The sequence below is a fragment of the Aquarana catesbeiana genome, linkage group LG03, assembly GCF_042186555.1.
Source record: "Aquarana catesbeiana isolate 2022-GZ linkage group LG03, ASM4218655v1, whole genome shotgun sequence".
NCBI classification, from domain to species: Eukaryota; Metazoa; Chordata; class Amphibia; order Anura; family Ranidae; genus Aquarana; species Aquarana catesbeiana.
In genome coordinates, this window is record NC_133326.1 from 197,859,047 (window position 1) to 197,883,798 (window position 24,752).

The window sequence follows — 24,752 nt, forward strand, 5'->3', positions numbered from 1 at the left end:
GGTGTTATCGCTCTCATACGGGTCACTGGAAGTTCAACATGGCACCTCATGGCAAAGAACTCTCTGAGGATGTAAAAAAAGAAATGTTGCTCTACATAAAGATGGCCTAGGCTATAAGATTACCAAGACCCTGAAACGGAGCTGCAGCACGGTGGCCAAGACCATACAGGTGTTTAACAGGACAGGTTCCACTCAGAACAGGCCTCGCTATGGTCTACCAAAGTAGTTGAGTGCACATGCTCATCATCCTATCCAAAGGTTGTCTTTGGGAAATAGATGTATGAGTGCTGCCAGCATTCCTGCAGAGGTTGAAGGGGTGGGGGGTCAGCCTGTCAGTGCTCAGACCATACGCCGCACACTGCATTAAATTGGTCTGCATGGCTGTCGTCCCAGAAGGAAGCCTCCTCTAAAGATGATGCACAAGAAAGCCCGCAAACAGTTTGGTGAAGATAAGCAGACTAAGAACATGGATTACTAGAAACATGTCCTGTGGTCTGATGAAACCAAGATAAACTTATTTGGTTCAGATGGTGTCAAGCGTGTGTGGTGGCAACGAGGTGAGGAGTACAAAGACAAGCGTGTCTTGCCTACAGTCAAGCATGGTGGTGGGAGTGTCATGGTCTTGGGCTGCATGAGTGCTGCCGGCATTGGGGAGCTACAGTTCATTAAGAGATAAATAGAAGCTCTCACCATAATAATCAAGTGAGTTTGCCACATCCCTGTGTGTATAAGGGAAAAAAAGGGTTTGTACCCACCTGAGAAATTTGGGACTTTAAATTGGCATTAAAAAACGGGTTGTCATTTATTACATAAAGAAGACAAAAAAAGACTGCTTAAAAAATCATCTACATATGATGATTGACAAAACAAACACTGACAGATAACACAGTTGCACATATAACAATATCTTGTAATGAATATGATGAAAATATGAATATCTTGTAAGGAAAATATGATTTGCAAACTTTGCCAATGTGGATGTATTTCGCGGACCCCTGTAATACAGCTTGAACAGTTGCCAGTGGCTATCATCTTGCAACAGCATTATTTAGTGCAGGATTTTATATAAAATCCCCTAGTTGCTTATTTTGTGATATTCCTCGTCTAAAGGTACAAGCTGTATGTCTGTGCTTTATCGAAAGCTTCAGAAGGACCAGTTTATCTGATCATATCCCACTGGGTCAAAAATACTTCAAGGGTCTAGGTCAGTGATGGCGAACCTTGGCACCCCAGATGTTTTGGAACTACATTTCCCATGATGCTCCACTACACTGCAGAGTGTCAGAGCATCATGGGAAACATAGTTCCAAAACATCTGGGGTACCATGGTTCACCATCACTGGTCTAGGTTACACAGAACCTTCATACTTGTCATCTACTGATAACGATATATTTGCGTATTCTTGCTGCAATATCACCACTCCCTGTTCTTGATTATGCCGCTCATCTGGTCTAGAATATAAATCCTCCTATATAATTACCCCTGATGAAAGGACTTTGAGCCTGAATTGCATTGGGTACTGCTAGGACTTATCCCAGATGTTGGACACCGGAAAGTACTACCGGACATTGGAGCAAAACTACTCTGTATATGTATCATCATATTTTCATTACTATATATATATATATATATATATATATATATATATATATATATATATATATATATATATATATATATATGTGCAACTGTGTTATCTGTCAGTGTTTGTTTTATCAATCATCAAATGTAGATGATTTTTTAAGCATAATCTTTTTTGTCTTCTTTATGTAATAAATAAAACCCATTTTTTAAATGAAACCTCCAGTGTCTGCCAATTTAACGTCCCAAATTTCTCGGGGGGGTAGGTACACTCGATACTTTACATTGTAGCAGTGTCATTTCTTCAGTGTTGTCACATGAAAAGATAGAATAACATATTTACAAAAATGCGAGGGGTGTACCAAAGAAAAATATATTCAGCACAGTATCTCTAAACAACAATTTAATTTCAATACTTCATTGTTTAACCTCATCGCATATTTTTATAACACACACACACATACATACATATATATATATATATATATATATACAAACACACACACATACATATACATACACACACACACACATACTTGCTGCACAGTGCGTTACCAGCACAGAGAACTGGGAAGCCTGGTTCCCAATCACCTGAGCGCTGTGATAGCCTCTATTTGACTGATCAGTCCATATTCAGCCTGCCCCAGTGTTCATACCACGTGGACCAGGCTAGCTCCTGGACACTGCTCTGAACAACTAGTGTGGCTTTGCTGCTATATGCGTTACAACCAAATTATGGGCTTCCTCAGTAGCCTACTGGCCTAGCTGGCTCATGTGATATGAAGGAGACTGCTGATTAGATGTACCCATGTGTTTATATGATGCTTATACCATAGCACAGAGTGCTTTTTTAAAGCGAGTGTTATTTTGGGCATTTTAATGAAAGAGTTGTTTACAGACAGCACTATTCGTCCCATTCTGTCTTTGCATGTAACCTGAGTATAAGTAGTCAGCAGAGGAACAGAGAACAGAAAGCAGAAGGGGCATTGAGCGCTTATATGCCCTTGATTTAGCATTAAGGTCAATGCTCTAAGGTGAGTATTTAATGAGCACAAGGCGATTGCATGTACAGCATGGATAACACTGAAAGGAACTGGAAGAGACTAAGAATTTACAGGTGGACGACTAATCTGATTATAACACATTTTTACATGTGGTTTCAGAATCTTTAAGGTGTGTTTAAGGTGGTTAGATGAGACTAAAATGTAATTATTAGGCCTCAACACCAAACGATATGTCTGCCAGAAATCCAATACAGCTCATCATCCAAACATCACCATTCCTACAGTAAAGCATGGAGGTGGTAATATCCTGTTATTGGGGTCCCTCTGCAGCAGGGACTGGAGCACTTGTCAGAATAGAAAAAAATTATATGGGGCAAAATACCATCAAATTCTTGAGGGAAATCTTCTGTGCTGTGCCAGAAATTTGTCACTGGGAAGAAGGTTTACCTTCCAACATGACAATGACCCAAAGCACACAGCAAAAATTACCACACAGTGGTTGAAGGATAAATGGGTGAATGTCCTTGCATGGCCTAGTCAAAGCCCTAACTTAAACCACATTGAAAATCTGTGGAATGACTTGAAGACTGCCATCCACAAACGGTCACCATCTAATCTAACTGAACTTGAGCAGTTCTGCAAAGAAGAGTGGGCAAATACTGCAGAGTCTAGATGCGCAAAGTTAGTAGAGACTTATCCCAACAGACTAGAGGCTGTAATTAAAGCAAAAGGTGGTCCAACAAAATACTGACATAAGGGGAGGGGGGTGACCCTTTTTCAAACTCAGTGATTCTGACACGGTGTTATATATTTTACCCAGACAGAAATTAGGAGGTTTAAAGCCATCTTCTGATCTGCGGGGTCCAGCTCTCTAAAAAGAGAAGCGTTACAGGTAAAACCTCGTTTCTTCGGACACGAGGCCCAGGTACCATCCAATTCGGCCATGAAAGACACTTTGAATGGATCCGGTTCGCCTGGCTTGCCCCAGTATAGAATATCAGGATATTCCCTTTGGAGCTTCAGCACAGGACATCTTTACACATCCAACACCTAAGACACTGGCGTAAAAACTGAGGTATCCCTGTAAGGGAAGGGATTATATAGGGGGTTAAACTTCCTGATTAGGGTGTGACCAGTGTCCAATACCTAATGGTACCTACATAACCCATCAGTTATTACTGTGGCTCTGCGTCCGGTGATGTCCGAGAAAGAAACAAGAACTGTGTCTTGATTTCAGGCCGCAAAGCAACAAAATGTGATTTTAAAGGGGATGATACTTTTCTATACACACTGTATGTACTTAATGTACCGTTTTACTAACATATGTCAAAGTTGCAAAACTTTGTTCAGGCATCAAGTTCTGTTTTACCCTCCGTCATGAATGGGGTAACCAAACAGTAACAAATTAAAAATGATTGCATTGAAGCAGAAGTTGCTTTACTGCAGCCCTAAGAAGAATAGCTATTTTTGGTATATAAGAGTGTGCATCTTATAGCCAAGCACAAAAAGCTCAGTTCATGATAGAGCAGGAGCTTTTTTCTACTTTGTACTATATATGGTGTGCTGAAAATCAACAAGATATAGTGCAGCAGTAGAAAAAAAATGCAAAACAGTTTAGAGTACCGACACTGGACTGTGTATTACAGGGTCAATTTAATTTGGTAATATTTACAACTGTATTAACACATTTCAATTATGTAATATTGTTTCTATAAAATATTAATTAAAGCGATATTAAAGGCAAGTTTTTTTATTTTAAAAAACATATTATACTTACCTACTCTGTGCAGCGGTTTTACACAGAGCAGCCTTCTTCTTGGGTCCCCCGCCGGCACTACTGGCCCCTCCCTCGTGCTGACTGCCCCCAGGGAAAACAGCTTACTATGGGAGCACCCGAGCAGGCTCGATCCTAAGCAGCTGCACTGTATGTCCATTTACACATGGAGCCGTGGCTCAACCCCTCTCACTCACAATAAGGGGGGAGAGCAACATGCACATACCTGAGCTCAATCTAGATCCAGTGAAGTATTAGGGGGCTGGGGGGGGGGAGATGCTGCACACAGAAGGCTTTTACCTTAATGCACAGAATGCATGCATAGAAAACCTTAAGCCTTAACCACTTAAAAAAATAAATACAAGGTGCTTCAATAAAGGTTTGTCTGCATGGTGTGCTTGGCCTTTTAATAAGAAAGGCCAGCACACTTTCTGACTACTTCTGCCCAATTGCAAACTCACAGGGGTTTGTAAGAGCCATCAGACAGTATAGGGTGTATGTCCCTCCTCTGAATATTCAGCTGTGTATTTGTGAAAAGATATGCATAGCAGGAGCTCAGACTGTGAAAGCTATTCACAGAATAGACAGTCACATAGGTAAAAATACCTCCAGCATGTCACCTTCTGGCTGCAAGTGATAAATATATGTCAATTATTACATTGATTAAAAAGCTACATAGCACCAACATTAATATTTTTGTCCTAAATGTAACAAATAAAGAAAACATACCATGCTGTAGTAAATAGTATACAATACTGGATGATAACCAATTAGATTTCAGATTTTTTTCTTAAGAAGCAAAGACAATAACAGAACCTAGTTAATATGGTAACAGCATTTACTGCAGCTTTTATAAATTAATCTCAATATTCATATCAGATGTTCATATGTTCCCTGAACAGTCAACTATTACATTATTTTCACTCTACTCTGAGGCATTCCTAGAACAGAGATGATCCTTTTTGCAAATACAGTCAGCCACCATCTTTCAGCAACACACTAACAAAGTTATGTAAACCCTCCGCCTATGTTCCCAGGCATTAAACCAACATAAAAGATGTTTTTTTAACATCCGATGCAGTATACGCAGATTTCTCCCAGAGGATCAAATACAGGGCAAGTATGCAGGTGACAGAAACAACTGAAGTGTGTCATCAAAACTTAAAGTAAAAAGTGCACCAGTTACCCAGAGCAGCCACACGGGTTTCAGTTTTCATATAAAGTCAAGATAATAAATAAATGTTATGCATAACAGCTCCCCTTTTGCTTCAGTTTTGTAAAGCAGCTCACAGAACCCCCTGATGACTGGAGCAGAGCAGGTGGTTGACACATCCATGTCCTCTCATTTTCTGCAGAGACGACAAGGACAGAGCCTGCTCTGCTCTATGGCTCTATGACTCTGCTGTCTGTTTACACTAAGCACCCTCGGATCTGAGTACGGAGTCCCATTGCATTTTTTTAGTGGGTCCCAACTTACCTGGCAGTTGGGAGGTGTAAAGGGACACAAGTCCCTTTACACTTACCTGCCCATAGGGATGAATAGACCTTGCGATTAGGTCCACCTGAAAAACTGAGAACAGCCGTGTAAAAGGGGCTTCACGGTTTCTTGTATACTCTGGGCAACGAACTGCTGTGCGATTGTGCAGTTATGAAACATCAAAACTGTCACAATATGTACACGATATGAAAAATGGTGTATGCAGTGTGAACTTAAGTGGTTCTAATGTTTCAAGGTTTTTTTACCTTAATGCATTCTCTGCATTAAAAAAAATCTTCGCCCTAGAAAGGAAAAATTAAAAAGGTCAGCAGCTATGAATACTGTAACTGCTGACTTTTAATAAAAGGACACTTACCTGTCCAGGGATTCAGCACTGTCCTCATCCGGGCTAGCTCATTGCCAGTCTTCAGGTCGCCAGAGCCAGCATGTTTACTGTGGGAAGCCAGCTGTGACTCCTTGCAGCCTCACTAGGTACCCACTCCCTCCCTCTAATGTGCCAAATATGAAGGGGTGGGAGGGGGAGGAGGAGTGAGGACATAAAACAAAACTTCCCCTTTTGGGCACTGTCAGTGCCAGCCCCCCCCCCCCAAACACTTTCACGGGTCCTTTATTAACCCAGCGTGCCTGGCTGCAGGGGTCCTTTCCCTTCTTCCTAGTGTCAAGGGCTTTGCGGATAGCAGCAGGAGCCCATAGCACCGTTGGGGGACCCCGGAAGAGAAGGTTTGGGGCCACTTTCTGCAATACCCATTTACTATTTAAAAAAAAAAAAAGACTTTACAATCACAAGTTTTTTTATTGAAACTGTGGGTATCTTACTGCTGACTCACTCAGTGTTCTAGCCATAGGGAGGACACATGCTTCTACAAAAGACGACTGATAAAATATAGACATTAGTTGACCCATAATAATGACACATTTACCAACTCAGGTGTTTTATGCAGGTTGCCTGTTAACATGACTCCAAATAATACCTCATTATTATATAGTTAAAGCTGCAATAGGCAACGTACCTGTAATGATGGCAGGTATACCATAGCCAACTACATAGTAGAAGCGCATATGACCTGTGTCAATGTTTCGGACTTCCGTCAGCATGCGATAAATGTGCAGACCTTCAACAAACATCCAAGCAAAGGTACTCATGTAGAAGTAGTGGAGGAGGATGGCAATCACTGTGCACACAAACTGAACAAGGACAAAAAACAGATGAGACTGCTGATCGGAACATACAGAAGTGTTTCAAATGAGGGACAGCTCTAATGCCCTGCACACACGGTCGGACATTCCGACAACAAAATCCTAGGATTTTTTCCGACGCATGTTGGCTCAAACTTGTCTTGCATACACACGGTCACACAAAGTTGTTGGAAAATCCAATCGTTCTGACCGTGGTGACGTAAAACACGTACGTCGGGACCATAAACGGGGCAGTAGCCAATAGCTTTCATCTCTATTTATTCTGAACATGTGTGGCACTTTATGCGTCGGATTTCTGTACACACGATCGGAAATTCCGACAACGGATTTTGTTGTCGGAAAATTTTATAGCCTGCTCTCAAACTTTGTGTGTCGGAAAATCCGGTGGAAAATGTGTGATGGAGCCCACACCTGGTCGGAATTTCCGACAGCAAGGTCCTATCACACATTTTCCGTTGGAAAATCCGACCGTGTGTACGGGGCATTAGAATCTTTGCTCCACAGTAATTCTCCAAGATCTATTTTAATGCAGCTTGCTTTTTTTTTTTTTTTTTTTTTTTAATTAAAATCACATTACAAGGTTGATCAACACTGGAATACTCTGTGCTCAGTTGGAGTATTAGACTGGCCATACATTATACAATTTTCTTGTACAACTTTGCTTTAGATTTAATAAAACCCTATAATATATGGTCAAGCCTAAACACTTTCAATTTGTATGCAATCAGGCAGGCACTACATAGTTGAAAGTAAATCTAAAAATTGAATAAGAAAATTGTTTGGTGTATGGCCAGCTTAATATGGATTTTGGCCCGCACTGGGCAGTTCTTTATTGTGTGAGGTGGGACTTTCACCTTCATAAAAGAGTGAAAGAGACAAGCCAGTGTTGTAGGAGCTTGATCATGATGAGCTGTGCATGGCTACGAATCACCTAGCCATTTCTAGAGATCTGGTGAGGCATCCAAGCCCTCTGAAGCAAAATTGTCAACCACAGTTATTTGACCTACACTGGACCACAGCCGATTTTCAGAAATAGTACTGTACTTGCTTACAACTCCAAATACGTATAATTTCTTCCTTTTCTGTCAATACTATTCATATGCTTTCAAGTTGCAATGCTCTTGCTGGCAAATAAGAGAGACGTTATGAAGCAATAACACAATTAATTGCCTCGGTCCAGCTCTGTTCATGAATGATTATGCCGCTCCCTAATACAGTATTGTTAGCGGAATGTTCATATATCAGGCTGTGTACCAAGCAGTCATGAATTATGTCAGCCCCAGCATTCCTGTTCTTTCTTGAGCTTACTGGTGCATGACGTGTCAGGCAGCCTCTCAAGTGTGGGTACACTAATGATTCATTGTCTACCACATTGCCAGTACATCTTATGGTACCACTGCCTGATGTGAGGAAACATTTTCTCGTGAAAACATCTGCCATTATTTCAGAAGCTGGGCATATGCGCTATATTTAATTAGTAATCGGGACCAGAAAGCAATATAAAAGACAAAACAAAACAAAAAAAACCTTTCTATGATCCTAAAAGTGGATGTAAACCCTCTCCTATACCCAGTGAAGTAAACAGCCTCAGATGACACACAGAGATGAAACAAATCTCCCTACATTAGTTTTACATGCACATCTGAGGTCTTTATACTGTATATTCTTTAGAAAGCAAACAACCTGTTCAGCACTGGGAGTGGATTCTTTGCACACAGCCAAGTCAGCTGATAGGAGGAAAGGCAACCCCCACCCCCCCCCACCACAAAGGGAGAGGAAGGAAGGAATGTGCAGAGCTGTGCTATGACAAGACAAGCTCTCTGCTAATCAACACAAATTTCAGGCTGGTTATATCTTGGTTGACTAGGACTTAATGCTTTGGAGAGAGATAAGAAAACACTACAGAAGTATGTGTTTAGGTCAGATTTGAAAAAGGTTTGAATTAAATAAAAAAAAATCTTTTACCAGAAACAGAACTAGGAATTTCTAATCCACCCCGTCACAGTTGGTTATGTGCCAAGGACATTTTCCCCAGCCCCTCTGCACCCTTTAAGAGGGAGAAAGGGTAAGAGGAGGAATGCATGGAGTACCATGTACATATTGTTATCTGCCCCAGGGCTGCCCAATCTACTAATCGAGTTCTGTAAAAAGGAACTTTGTAGAGAAAGTCATAACAACAAATAATAATGCTATTACATATGAAAAATATAAAAATGTTCATAAACAGCAGACAGTGAAAGACTGCCAAGAGGCCATATTTATTTTCTTCCCACTTACTGGATTTTCAGTCTGATTGATTCCAATAAGGAAGACCAGCTCAGAGAAGAAGAGGGCAGCCACCAGGTTTTTGTGGATATTATGAATGTTGGAACGCAGAGTTCTGATGATAACCAATAGGATGAAAGTCAACAACAGAGCCACCAGTGAGACTGACACAGAGGTATATGTGATAATCTTCAGAGGTAGAACTTCACCATTCTGCCATCAAGAGAAGTTGTATGTCACTTTTATTTCATAAACCATTACAAACATTAACAGATCAATCTGAAGCCTAACCTGAATGCAGAGATTTCTAAAGTACATATATATTTATAAACCATTGTTCTTTAGAACTATGATAATCTTTGATCTTTAAGCAAAGTGAAAACTATCTGAGCTTCCACAACCTAAATCACCAGTTTAACCGCTTGCCGACCGGCTCACGCCGATACAGAAGGGCACATACAGGCAGATTAACATACCTGTACGTTGCCCTTTAAGAAGTGGTTTGCATGCGCACCCGCCGCGGCCTCCGTGAGTGTGATCGTGGGTCCCGCGGACTCAATGTCCACGGGGATACCTGCGATCATCTCACGGAGAGGAAGAACGGGGAAATGCTGATGTAAACAAGATCCCCATTCTGCCTAGTGACAGGACACTGATCACAGCTCCCTGTAATCGGGAGTGGTGATCAGTGTTGTTTCACACATAGCCTATCCCCCCACAGTTAGAATCACTCCCTAGGACACACTTAACCCCTTCACTGCCCCCTAGTGGTTAACCCCTTCACTGCCATTCACATTTACACAGTAACCAATGCATTTTTAATTGCACTGATCGCTGTATAAATGTGAATGGTCCCAAAATCGCCCCAAAAGTGTCCAATCTGTCCGCCATAATGTCGCAGTCGCGATAAAAATCGCTGATCACCGCCATTACTAATAAAAAAAAATTATTAATAAAAATGCCCTAAAACTATCCCCTATTTTGTAGACGCTATAACTTTTGTGCAAACCAATCAAACGCTTATTGCGATTTTGTTTACCAAAAATATGTAGAGAGGGAAAAAAATGTTTTTTTATATATTTTTTGGGGATATTTATTATACCAAAAAGTAAAAAATTTGTTTTTTTTTCAGAATTGTCGCTATTTTTTGTTTTTGCAAAAAATAAAAACCACAGAGGTGATCAAATACCAACAAAAGTATTTTAAAATAAGTTCTATTTGTGGGGAAAAAAGGACATCAATTTTGTTTGGGAGCCACGTCACACGACCGCGCACTTATCAGTTAAAGTGACGCAGTGCTGAATCGTAAAAAGTGCTCTGGTCTTTGGGCTGCCAAATGGCCCGGGGCTGAAGTGGTTAAAAAAAAAATCATACAGGTATACAAAATGACCATAGAGCCTAGAGCCTCAAGGCAGCCCCTACTTTACACCCTCACATGCAATCCTTCATGTGACATTCACCCTAATTAAGAGAATAGTCTCTTATCACACAATTATACCATGCATTGTATACATTTTATAATTAGTAAGCAGTACATAAGGCTTACATGATGATCACATTGTTTTCAAATAATCAGTATAGCTAATGGGAAATTAAATTAAAGCCTGGGGTCCGAATCAATGTTGTAAAATGAATTATGTGTAGACATGTTTAGTCCTAACTCCATGTACAGAAATACACACTATACTAAACTGGTTTGTCACCCAACTCTGACAATAATCCCATTTACAAGATTTTTTTTAAGCTGCCAATTAACAAATATTTACCTGTTCACACCAACAGTGCTTGAAGATGGAAGAACATACTACTGAGTCTAGGCATCAGCATTTTAACGTGCTTTAATTTTAGAGTTTTAAGCATTTTACAGTATACTTTGGAATTGAAAATCTAGCATTTCCAACATCTTTTTGGGATACGATGGTCAATGACATGAGGAGGCTGGGAAAATGCAGCATGCTAAACACCCCAAACGGTGTGAACAGTCCAGTCCCAATGGAAGCCAATCGTTTGTAGTAAGCATTGACACAAAAGCTACTTTCACACTGGGGCGGGAGGTGGAGCGGTGTATACACTGCCCGCGCACCGCCCGAAAGATGCTGCTTGCAGGACTTTTTTTAATGTCCTGCAGGAGCACCACCCCAGTGTGAAAGCACTCATGCTCTCACACCGGAGCTGCAGGGGAGGCATTTTTCAGCCACTTTACAGGCGCTATTTTTAGCCAAAAAAGTGCCTGAAAAAACACCTGCAGTGTAAAAGAGGTCCTAAACAAATCTCTTTCAGAATAGCAAAATATACTGTACATTAGACTTTTATAGTTTTATTTGTATCTACCCTAGGCAATATCAGCTACAACTTCAGAAACATTTTTTTTATACAGCTTGCTATTTACTGTGGGCAAACAGAAAATAGCAATATTTTAAACTGTAGATATATCTTCTCCTTAGCTTACCTCTCGTTTGGAAATATCCATTAATACAGCAAAGCTGGTCATATGATTGCACTGACAGGTCACATGACTTTTATTCCTGGAAAGCAGGTCACAGCCTTTAGAAGACCATCCTCCAACACCTCCAGCTCTGTGTGAACAGAAATCGATAACTCCAATAATATCACACTTGCAAAAAAAAAAAAAAATACTGAAAAAAAGGTTTTCCCCAAGCAACACAAACCCTTTAAGCTTTTGAGAGGCATCCCACACAGCTGCTAGAGGGCCAGGACCTTAATGGGGGGGCCCCAATGATAAGAAGCACTGGGCGTCTCCAATCAGCTTATACACGCAAAACTGAAAGCTCAGCTTATTGCTGCTGTCACTTGCAAACAAAGAGCCAAAGGAATTATTCTACTACTAGTGTCTTCTGCTGGGCTCTGCATTATGTGATGTTATTAGTCAGAGCCTGGCAGAGGATTTGATGTTGAAAGTGTTCCTCTGCCAGCTCTTTGTATAAATGAGACAGCAGTGATTGGCTGAGCTGCTACTGACTGCCGAACATTACATAATCCTGACCCCTGTACTATGTGCTCTGGGATGTATTGTTACACCTGACCCACTCTGTACTATAGGTTGTACACTACATACTCCTGGCCACTGCAATTTGAATGCCTGGCTGTACAATACATACTCCTTACCACTGCAATCTGCACAATAATATCACAGACATGTCCTTATCAGTCCTTTGTTACCTGCCATGGTAGTTAGGGTGTCATACAATGCTGTGTTTTTTTCCTCTATTGGGGGCCCATTAAAATTTTGCTATGGGGCCCTGTGATTTCTACATAGAGTAAGGCAATAATACCCCCTTCATAAAACCTTAAGACTAGTCATTGTCTGCAAGCTGTAATTAATAAAGCAACCATAAATTTAGAACCTTACATGATGGAGTGATTCCAGAAGACACACACAGGTTTGGTTCTTTCCTCAGTCTCTAACATTGTATATTCCAGAATGATGGGGCTTTCTAGTTGTGGTGGTAGCAGCTCACCTTCATTGTGCACAGATGCACTTACAACAGGTGTATTAATGACTGGACGATTGGGCACTCTGTAAGAAAATACAATATGTACCAAATTATTTTAGAAGTGTAATTATAGAAACATCCTGTGCCTATAACAATCAGTCAACGGAAGAAATTCTGATTTCAGCTAGTCTGGAAATAGGCAGAGAGCACAGAAGTGAGAGCTTATCTAGTATACTGTATACCCTCAGATTCACTAAAAATGCACATGTAGTCTTTAGTGCTAATGAATATTTGGCATATATGTCAATAAATTGGTGCAAGATGAATTTTTCCCATTGTCCTTGCCTAGGAAATCAGCAAAATTAGCTAATTTTTAAAAATATCTTTTACAGTGTTTCTGTGCAACAATTTGGATGGAGTTTACGCTGTGAACTAGAATAAGACAGACAATATAGAATTCACTTAAGTACCTCAGACTTCTGCGGTCGGGATCATAGTTTTCTGGCAAAAGCTGTCCCAAAGAGCGGTACACAATCACCAAAGCAACTGCGTGCTGGTTCCAGGAATCCGGCTGCCTTTTTTTCCTCTTGGACAGACGAGAGTCATATTCGTCCTCACTGCTAGGATAATTCTGATTTGATGGTTTCATTGTAGGCAGAGCTATATCAAAAAAAAAAAAAAAAAGTAAAGTTTCAGGGTAGCTAACATCTCCTCTTTAAGTCAAATAAAATGGGGAGATTTACTAAAACAGAATCTGATCAGCTGTGCATAGTAAACCGCCTCTAGGTTTTAGGCCGGGTTCACACTGGTACGACACAACTGTTGTACGACTGTTATCCTACTTTGCCCTGCGACATCGGTCCTACTTCTATCCGACTTGAATGAACAGGATAAGATTTTGCTCCGACTTTGAGATAGTCCGACTTGTCCTTTGACCAATAAAAACAATCCCAGTGAGACATAAAATTCCTTTTACTGCTCCTGTAACCACCAAGTCAGAAGTCACAAGTCGGATGTTAGGACAAGGATCCGACTTTAATGACATTGAACAGGCTGAAAACGAACCAAAGTAGTGCAGGAACCTTTTTTTTTTTTAAAGTCGGACCGACTTGTGTCGGACCAGTTAAGACGGCTCTCATTAGGGAACCATTAATTTGTACACATCATGCAACATGTGCTCCCAAACTCAAAGCATATGTCGCACCAGTGTGAACAGGGCCTTAGCCCTCGTTCACACTGAACGCGGGTTTGAAATTGTGCGAGTTCAGCTGAACTCGCACAATTTCAAACCCGCATTTCAGTGCAAGTTCGGGGGTGACTTGAAAGACATCTGTGCAGGTTTCATGCACAGACAACTGTTGAAATTGCCCCAAAATTCGCCAAGAGTAGTGCAGAAGCTACCTTTGGAAATCGGTGAGGTGCCGCAAAGTCGGCATCGCGCCGGTGTGAACAGGGGCTTATTGTCAAAGCTTAAGTGAACAGCTTATTGGTTACTATGCACAGTTGCACCAGATTCTGTTTTAGTAGATCTTCCCCATTGTCTTGAAATCAGATTAGCTTTAAAAAAGTGTTATTCTGCATTGCACACAGAATGTTATGTTATGGCCAATAGATAAAATACAGCCTCATCTGACCAATAAAGTCATGCAGTGAATTTTTAAACATCTAAAAAAGAAAAAAACTTCCATGCTTTTCCTCTCCAAATTTTGAGCCTAGGTTCACATTGGAGCGATTTGGCATGCAATTTGACATGTCATATCGTAAATTGGCAGCAATTGCGCCGTCCGAATTTGCATTTGAGGCGCCACTGCACCGATTCCCAAAAGTACTTTATGTACCACTTTTGGCGACTTCGGGGTGCGATTTGTATAGACATCTGTGTGGGTTGCTGTGAAATCGCCCCCGAAGTCGGGAGCGATGTGCGGGTATGAAATCGTGCAAGTTTAGCTGAACTCGCACAATTTCAAACCCGCGGCCAGTGTGAACCCGGGCTAAAATAAATCTGCTAAAAAAAAAAAGTAATTTGTGCAGCAAGTGCTTACTGCAGACATTTCAGATGATACTAGACACAGTAAATGCAAATCCTGCCATCTACTGCCTTCCAGCTAGCATGATAACCGTGTCTTCACAAATATACAGCATTTACAATGTGCTGCAGAACTCACAACATACTACTACAAAATAGTGCAGTAAATTAACGCAAACTGTAAAAATGCAACGAAATTCAACCACGTCAAGTATTTGAAGATCACCCACATCTGATATTTTACTTTCAGCAGGTGACACGAGCTAAATCACAAGCTGACTTCAATGGCAAGCCCACCCACAGCGCCCCACTACATCCAACACCTTTCTCAGCAAGAATTTTCACGTAACCCATTACATAAGGACAGGTCTGAGTCTGGTTTAATGCAGAACAAATAATATGAGTAAAATTTAGAGCCTACTGTAATGCCCAGCACAGGTGCGTATATTTGAACCCTTTGATAAAAAAGGACTCGCCACTGAGGTTCAAAAAACTATTAGCCAAAACAGAAGTATCAGTTTGGGACGTTTGCATTTACAGTAAGCCTGGGCTCACACTGCCCACGACTTCCGCGCGACTTTGAAGTCAGACCCCAGCGTGACTTCTGCACGAATTGCATACGACTTCTTTAACAGAAGTCAATGCAAGTCATACCAAAGTCATACCAAAGTCGGACCAAAGTAGTGCAGGAACCTTTTTCTAAGTCAGAGCTACTCAAGTCATATCGATTAGAATGGTTCCATTGCACTGAATGGGGTCCGACTTCTGATGCAACAAGTGCACCAAAGTCAGAGCAATTGGCACATCAGTGTGAACCGGGCCTCAAAGTGGTTCTAAAGGCATTCTATGCATTACGGTAAAAAACCCTGTGTGCAGCTCCCTCCCAGCACCGCTTATACTTACCCGAGCCCGATGTCGATCCAGCGCTTTGCACCAGAGCAGCATCGCTGCTCGCTCTCTCGCTCCTCACTGGCTCAGACACAGCAGTGGGAGACATAGGCTCCTGCTGCTGTCAATCACAGCTAGTGAAGAGGGAGCGGGTCGAGCTGCACTGTGTGTCAATCGACACAGAGCATGTCTCGAGAAAGAGCATGCATAACTGTCCCCATAGCAAGCAGCTACGGGGGCACTCAGCAGGGGGGGGGGGGGGGGGGGCCAGCCATGGGGGCCCCAGAAGAGGAGCTGTCCATTGCACAGAGCAAGCCAAGTAAACCATGTTTGCTATTTTTGATTTTAATTTTACCTTTGCAAACACTTCAAACTTTTGAATTTAAATAGGATTTTGTTATAAACTGCACATAATGGTAACATTTTGTTTTTTTCATTAGTTATTTTGATAGCAACCTATTATACATTTCAAGAAGGAACAATAAAAGGTGGTAGAATTCATACAGTACAAGATATTTCATATTTTAATTGCTGGTGTGTACAGGTGCTGTCTTTAATGCCCTTGTCTACCTTCTCTATAAAGTGTATACCATTACTTGTAAACAATCAAGTGTAACTCATTTAATTCTGATAAAATAGATTACAGGGTAACAATCCAAAGAATGAAACTTGAAGATCTAGTCCAGCCTCTCTCAACTTTTATAAGCATGGAGGAACCCTTCAAAGGGCTTTCCAGGTTTAGGGAACCTCTGCTAATAACAACTATTCCATACACCTCATGATACATTTGTGTCATGGTCACTGGGAAGAATACAGAGAAAGCTTTAAAGATCATTGTTGGTTAGTGGTTACTCATCTGAGAGGTAAGAGTTGCTCATTGCTCAAGGAACCCCTAGAAACCTCTGGAGGAACCCTAGAGTTCCATGGAACCTTGGTTGTAAAAGGGTGGTCTAGTCTATTATTTAAAGTGGGGTTTGCCACACTGTACCTTCATCAAATGAACGTAATGGAAATATATCTGACTAAATAAAGCTATAAAACAGAAAACAAGAAAATCTTTCAGGTAACCAAAAGCTGTAACTTCTGTGCCCTGAAGGACTACATTATTTGCAAGTGAGTGGCAACCCTATAAACTAAACCAATGTAAAGGGAAAAACTACTTTGGGACACTACTGCTAGTCTTGTGGGTGTGAACAGTAACTTGCAAAAGTCACAAAACTGGTTCCCAACCAGTGGCTTGTGAGCCACATGCAGCTCTTTGCAACTTAATTTTTTGCAGTGGGAATTACATGTAGAAAGTTGTTTATGGCCATCATTACATATTACTAAGCATGTATATATAGAATTTCTGGACAAAGCATGGAACAGATGCTAAACCCAAAAATTATTAAATTACAGCTCACCAAATTATTAGATATACATTTATTTTTGGTTTTCTGTAAATGAGAACAACCATGCAATATCTTAGCAGTTTTTGTCATTGTTAGATGTGTATTTGCACAGTGAGATTCTCTCCCCCTCCCCACCCCCCCCAAATCAGAGAATTAGAAGGATGGGTGCTAATCTAGAAAACTACTTGAAGAACAAGAGAAGCATATAAATGTAGATATGGGAGAAGGTATGGAGGATGATTGTAAAAACATACATATAGCATTATGTATCATTAAGGCAACAGGTTTGAAACACAAAACACTATGGTAATTTACCTTTTCTTTCTGGAGGTTTCAACAAAGTGTCAGGGAACAGAACTGATGACTGCAAATCCTTTGGATAATCTTCATATATAGTATTAAACTCAGGTACTTTGGCTCCACTGAAATTAGCCTTGTCAAATATGTCTACGGCAATGACTGATGGACAGAATGTACAGAAAAAAATGCATGGATTATATTAACTCATTATGAGAGTTCAATTATTTTACAGTTTCACCAGTCCCCACCCTTAAAGAAAAATAAAGTCATTCTAAATAGATCTATATTAGGCTGGTGTGTGTATGTGTGTATATATATATATATACACACATATATATGTGTGTGTGTTTTAACCCCTCAAATACATTATGCTGTTTACACACCATGCCACATCAACAGTTAAAACTTCAAAATGTCTAACTTTGATGTACTGAGTTTGAGTTTGGGTCCAGGAGTACTTAGCAATGGCATGTTGAAAGCAAACTTGACCATGCTTCAGAACGTCCAAAGCTGTAAATGTGTTGCCTTTTGACACTGGGAAAGACAAAGACTATCTGATATACGAAGCGTAACATTTTTCTTTTCCATGATATTGCCACATTATGCAGCCATTTTAATCATCTATACAAAACCCTAAACTTTGAATTTTTTATTATAATTTATTAAAATTACAAAAATTTTCTGTGAGAAATGAAAGTTGATTCTAGGCCAGTATGATGGTTCACCCCGTTTTAAATGTATTGAACTTTTTAAAAACCTGATAGATTGTTAGACGCATAACATCATTTTAACCAGCCCACAAATGTGCCACAGCAGGGAATACAGTCTTGGCAGATTTAACAAACAAGACACCAACACTCATAAAAACATGACTACAGCTGGGCAACAATGCTTGCCATTTTTCCCCCAATCTTTACAAAAGGAAGACAAATAGCATTGGTAGTATATATAAATCATTCTCTGTGTAACTCTTCTATGGTGAACACACCCTGATGTAATAAAATTAATCATTAAGTGCTTAGGATGTTCATGAGTCACCCAGAGTAAAATGGCATTTAAAACACAAATTCTGAGAATGGTGGAATTACTAGAGTCTCAATATTTATACTGTGGTAAATGACAGAATCTGATTTTTAGACTCTGTTAGCCTTTCATTTGTACGTGAAATAACATAGTGTTCATTAAACAACTATTGAGAGCTCATTCACAAAGCTTATGGTCACACATGCTGTGGTAACAAGCATTGCTGTGTATATTCACAAGAATTATCTTTCATCTCATCTACCATTAAGTCGACCTTTTTGAGGACCACACAGGGCAGGGCACCAAAAATGCAACATGCACAAAAGTTTTCCTAAAATATCATAGTACAGTGGAACCTTGGATTACGAGCATAATCCAGTCCATGAGAATGCTTGTAATCCAAAGCACTTGCATATCAAAGCGAGTTTCCCCATAGAAGTCAATGGAAACGAAGATAATTTGTTCCACATTGACTTCTATTACATGCAATACCGCATGTGGCCAGAGGAGGGGGGGGGGGGGCGCCGGACAGCCTCGGAAATACTCGGGGACAGCTCGGCTGAACTCAGAAAGGCTCGGAAACACTCGGGAATGGAGTATTTCCAAGTGTTTGAGTAATTCTGAACGGTTCCGAACCGTTCCGGGTGTCCCTGGACCTCTGGCCAAATGCGGTACTACAACGTCCATTAGCTTGAATTCTGCTCGTTTTTCCAGACAACACTCGCAAACCGAGTCAGAATTTAAAAAATGACTTGCCAGTCTTTCAAAATGCTCATTAACTGAGTTACTCGTAAACCAAGGTTCCACTGTAGTGGGAACACGTGCTATAGAAAGAGTACATTTTTGTTCACCCAACAAAGAAAAAAAATGCATGACAATTCACCTGGTGTGAAGGAACCTAGACATTCCAGTACCATAATTGCCTAATTCAAGTACTGGAACACTTATAATAACAATGCACACCTAGAAGGCTGAACACAACTTTAAATCTAGCAAGCTTGTACCTTTAATCTAAATATTGCAGAACACTTGCTTGGATCACCTTACTTATATTTAGAGTTCAGATCATATTACTTTATATTTAGGGCATCCTTTGCATGTACACCCTTCCCTAATCCTGTTTCCTATAGCATATCCTATGGAAGAAGTGGACAAATTTAGGTTTATTCAGTAAGCCAGTAACCAATGGCAGCCTATTCAATTAAAATTTACAAGTAAAATCATAACAAGACAGTTTATGATAGGTGGTTGTTTTGGGTTAGACCACAGCGGAGTGATTTATTAAAACTGGAGAGCACAAAACCTGGTGCAGTTCTGCAAAGAAATCAATCAGCTTCCAGTTTTTTTTACCCAAAGCTTAATCGAACAAGCTGACATTAGAAGCCGATTGGCTACCATGCACAGCTGCACCAGATTTTGCACTCTCCAGTTTTCATAAATCAACCCCACAGCCACTTCTCTTTGGCCTGCCTTACTAAATCCTAAGACATCTATGATTGCTGAATGCTGCAATTCTCTAGCTACGAAGGTTGTATTCACAGTTTAGAATGAAACCTGCCAGAGATAACATGGGAGAACCCTGGCGGGGGTTCTCGTGATTAGCTGCGAGTAGGCAGCCCCATTGAAAGCAATGGGAGGTTACCGCGCATCATAGCTAAATCGAACCCACTCACGTGTAATCATTCATGCTGAGATCACATGTGAGTTATTGGCCCTGGATGTAGACTGCCTGCATTCAGGGCTGATCACTCGCATGTGATGGTAGAATAAATGATTACATGAGCGTGGCCACAAACATCTGCGAGAGCTTGTAGCCTCCCATTGCTTTCAATAGGGCTGTCTACTCACAGCTAACCGCAGGACCCCCGTTGGGATTCTCGCAGCTATTTGCACACAAGGTGCGCTCTTAATCTCCAACCACATATAACACTGGAAGAAAACAAACTCCTTTGTACCATAGTTGGTATAGGGTATAAGACCCTAGCTCTAAAAATTGCCACAGTTTTCCAAAGTAGTATTCAAGGCCGCTACTCACTAATATTTTTGGTGACAATGACAAAAGGCTTCATATAGGTCTTTTTCATGTTCCTGGCCACATTGTTAGCATATTCTTCATAGTGCTTTAGCAGATAGGCAGTGCCCCCTTCAGTTCTTTGAATGTGGTCCCAGTGGTCTTTGTTGCTGAAATCAAGTATTGCGCTGCCTGCATGGATAACATTCTGTAGAAGGATCAAATTTAAAGCAAATATAAGAGAAAAATATTTTAGCAAACAATAACAGATGCAAAATAAAAATGATTCAAAGACTATATCACTGAGTTCATTGATCTGTACAATGTTATTTGTACCAAAAATTTGTATGACCAGCTCACTGAATGTTGCATAATGGATATCTTGGTAACAAATTACATTCCTAACTAGTAATCCTTTAAGGCAGCTTTTCATTGGTAACTCTTAGCCAAGTTCAGAGATTACGGTAATTATTAAACTAGAAACCCAACACTGCTTTGGCTTCAAATCTCAGTGCTGTTAAGAAATTAGGGCTCAGTTTCCAAAACTTTTAGTTGAGTGAGAGGGGCTTAAAAGCCTGAGGCAACAGATACATTAACTTTTCTTCAAGGAAGGTTGATGATCTTCAGATATCATCAGTCAACAATTCATATTCTCTTTGACTGGCATATTTCACTATTTACTGTTCGAACGGGGATCAGTTACCATAATTCCAAATTTTTGCCAAAAGTTTCCAAAAAAAAAAAAAAGATTACCTAAAGTTAGTGTCTCCTATTCTACTATTCCTAATTTGGCAAACTTTCAGTACAGTACCTCCTCCAGATATTTTTCTACATTTTCAATAGAGTGGAAGAGATAATTTCTGCCTGTCATTTTCTGTCCTTGTGACACCAGAAGAAATGATTGGATGCTGTCAGAACCATAAGCCACAGACAGTAATAAAATAAACAAATAATCACCCTTTTTCACTCTGCCCTAATCAAAGTAAGAAAATATCTGGCTAGAGTTAGACTTTAAAAGAGAAGTACGGACTTAAAAAAAAAAAAAAAAAAAACATTTATACTCACCTAGGTGGATGTGGAATCAACCCGATGCTGCATCTGTCCCCTGTTACCTCTGCAGTGAGAACTGAGTGATTAAACACTGCTGATCGCTCAGTTCTCCCACATCTGTCAGTCACCGGCTCTCTGTTCCTCCAGCACTCACTGGAGCACTGGGTTGTGGGGAGGGAGAGAGCAGCTGGCTCAGGCATCTGTGTGTATCCTGACCATATGGCTGGGATATGTTCATGGACTGGCTGTGTGATATCAGCCGGCAGCAGGCTTTATAACGAACTTCACTCTTGTGACCTACAGGAGAAGTATGGGCAAAATCGCTTTGGTCATACTTCTCCCTTAAGGCTTTCACTCATTAATTCACTGGTAAATTGTTTGGCTATTTGTCCTTTTATATATTGGTTGATAATCCACCACTCAACATAACATTCATCGTTTTGCCAAAAAGTGTGTGTGCTCATGTCCTCAGCAGATCAGTACACAGTCAGAACATACCTCATTAAATTCCACATCCCTTGTAGCAGCCAAATCAAAGCCTTGTTGCTGGCTCTCATATTGCAGTACCCTCACAAGCATCTGATAGCTAGTTCTGATGTCGTTGCCATAGAAGGTCCTTGTGTGGTTGGTGGCATTTTGCAGGAATTTAGCGATTTCAATGGATTTTAAGCCATTCAAACTGGTCTCATTTCGGTGAAGCTTTTCATTCTGTAGAACACATTAAAACAAAAGAGGCATTACAATGTTTTCAAATTTATTTATAAAAGGTATATAACACATAGCTAGAAATGCATGGCCATATATGCAACTCTTAACATGATCTAAAAATAATGGTTTTATATTTATGTTTTAATGTTTTATATTACTTTCATGTTGTTTTTCTGTAAGCTGTGCAGAAGCAGCTATCAAAATGTTGGCATTACCTGTACAAATACTTGTAGGCATACCATAAAAATGTATGGGTGTTGTGCAATATAAGAGGCACAACAGAAGACAAGCACAGGATTCCTGACATTCATTAGCAAAGTGTGTTTGTAGAGCTGAGTACACATGCTTCAAACTGTCAGAAAAAAAATAAGAATCGCTTTACAGCACATTTACTATTGGCCAGTCCCAGACTCAGATTGATCTGTTAGATAATTACAACATCTACACATGGGTTCCAAGCCTCTGTAATGCCCACCTTTAAAAGAAGCAGTAGTTACAATATACATACATACAGTATGCTACCCATTATTTGCTATGATGCTGAAATTATTTGCTTGCTACAGACAACACTTCTGGGTCTATTTATAAATGTTTTCATGCAAGATTCACACAATTTTTTAAAAATGTACTCCAATTAGAAAAATGTGTGAATCTTGGGTAAAAATCATTAGAATCTTGTATAATATAAATTATCAATAGACTCAATTAGTTAGATGTGTAATTTCTTTAGTTTTTTTTTTTTTTTTTTTTTTTTTTTTTACACAAGTATAACAAACATTCAGTATCCTTGCTTATCATTCACTAGTCTGGAAATTCCAAACTTAAAGGAAACCTGTCACAAAAGAAACTCTGAGGCTACCATTGCTGATCTCCGATTCTGAAATTGCTTGTTGCACTTCAGCTTTACTTTAAAAGATGTTAATCTCTCCCAATCAGCATTGTTTTTGTAATGTTCATGCTGCTAGCATCAGTAAAGAGATAGGAAAGTATATCATATTTACTTGTTTTAAACTTTTTTTTTTTTTTTTTTTTATTACATTTCTTCAGTCACCTCCTGGTTTCTTGCCTAAACAAATGTCATACATTCCAAGAGTCAGTAGGAGGGTAGGAGGGGTTTTCTAAGCTAAGCACACTCTCTTGCATGCATGCTTGAGCTGAGGGCAGATGGATTCCAGGAAGTAAATGTAACATGAATCATCTGCCCTTACGCAAGATGGCCACAGTCAGAAATGCTAGAGGGTTGTTTTTCAAAGTGATTTTTCAGCAAAATAAAGCATAGAGACATGGATGAATGGGAGAGTTAGCTTTGAATTAAAAAACATGAATTAAATAGTGGTTTTGGTGTGTGGTGCTCAGATGCAGTGAATATCCGTTTTAATGAGAAAATATTACATTTTTATGGGAATATTGTTTAAAATATAGAAGTAGAAAGAGTCAGTAATATGGCATGCATTAGCTGGTGAAACATTCGTTATACTTTTATTCATTGGCAGAGCATTTGGGGAAAAGCTGCATTAGGTTTTCTAGCCTTATTATATCACAAGTGGCTGTCAAAAAAGAATAATGTCTAATCCCTCTTCCTCAGTAAAATACACAATAGTCTCCATTTTGGTTAGTAGCACTTTGTGGAATCTGATGCATCTCAGTTCTGTACTGTGTGTTCGGAGCAGCAAAGAGAGCAAGCCTGTAATGTTAAAATGGATCCGGAGTTTTTGCAGCTCAGTAAAGCTCTTACCAGAGTTTTCAGTTCCAAGAAGGTCAGTGTGGTGCAGTTGAAGAGTTCAGGAGGAAGCCAGCCTTTTTCCTCACTGCAGTGTCGGATCGCGTTGCCTACAGAGAACAAATGCATGTAAACTTCAATCAGATCTCATCACGGTCATGCTATTTCTATGTACTTCATACTCCAGAAACCAAACAATTTAGCTGTGTATAGTGTATGTATAAGTAAAATGATCATAAAGAAATATTTACACGGACATAGATATTAGAAATCACCACTTAGTACATAATATTGTGCTCTGCTGTATCTGTTGATTTGAACAGGAAATGCACCTTATTTGCTCCTTTCTCACACCTGATTAGGCACTTGTAAAATCATCCTTCAAGTGAGTGTAAAGCTTCGGTTTTTATTTTCTTAAAATAACAAACATGTTATACATACCTCCCCTGTGCAAGGGTTTTGCAGAGAGTGGCCATGATCCTCCTCTTCTGGGGTCCCCCTGGCGGCGCTCCCGGCTCCTACCCCATTGAGTGCCCCACCGGGAAGCACTTCCCTGGGGACACTCGTGTGAGAGCGCTCCCGTGTCCTGCTGCTGCGTCCATTGATGCAAACAGCAGGACACGGCCCCGCCCACCTGCTCCTGCCTCATTGGATGTGATTGACAGCAGTGGAAGCCAATGGCTGCGCTGCTATCAATCTATCCAATTAGGATCCGGTGCACCGGCTGGAGCAGATGTGCTTGTTCCCGGCGCTGGAAAGACAGGGCTCAGGTATGTAAAAGGGGGCTCTGGGGGGCTGCTACACTAAAGGAGGTTTTTCACCTTAATGCATTAAGGTGAAAAACCCTAAGGGTTTACAAC

At 40.3% G+C, this 24,752-nt stretch overlaps 1 protein-coding gene across 4 annotated transcripts in view; it reads right to left on the reverse strand.

The window, feature by feature from the left end:
- CELSR1 (cadherin EGF LAG seven-pass G-type receptor 1) overlaps positions 1–24,752 on the reverse strand; it is a 254,144-nt gene that overhangs the window by 30,313 nt on the left and 199,079 nt on the right. For all 4 annotated transcript variants that reach the window (XM_073619707.1, XM_073619705.1, XM_073619704.1 and 1 more), the window contains exons 17-25: positions 23,908–24,002; positions 21,963–22,172; positions 20,439–20,622; positions 17,396–17,539; positions 13,246–13,435; positions 12,691–12,858; positions 11,770–11,896; positions 9,333–9,533; positions 6,869–7,043 (exon numbers count right to left, since the gene is read on the reverse strand). In XM_073619707.1, the coding sequence (XP_073475808.1) occupies positions 6,869–7,043; positions 9,333–9,533; positions 11,770–11,896; positions 12,691–12,858; positions 13,246–13,435; positions 17,396–17,539; positions 20,439–20,622; positions 21,963–22,172; positions 23,908–24,002 (1,494 nt within the window). The remainder of the gene's footprint in view (positions 1–6,868; positions 7,044–9,332; positions 9,534–11,769; positions 11,897–12,690; positions 12,859–13,245; positions 13,436–17,395; positions 17,540–20,438; positions 20,623–21,962; positions 22,173–23,907; positions 24,003–24,752) is intronic.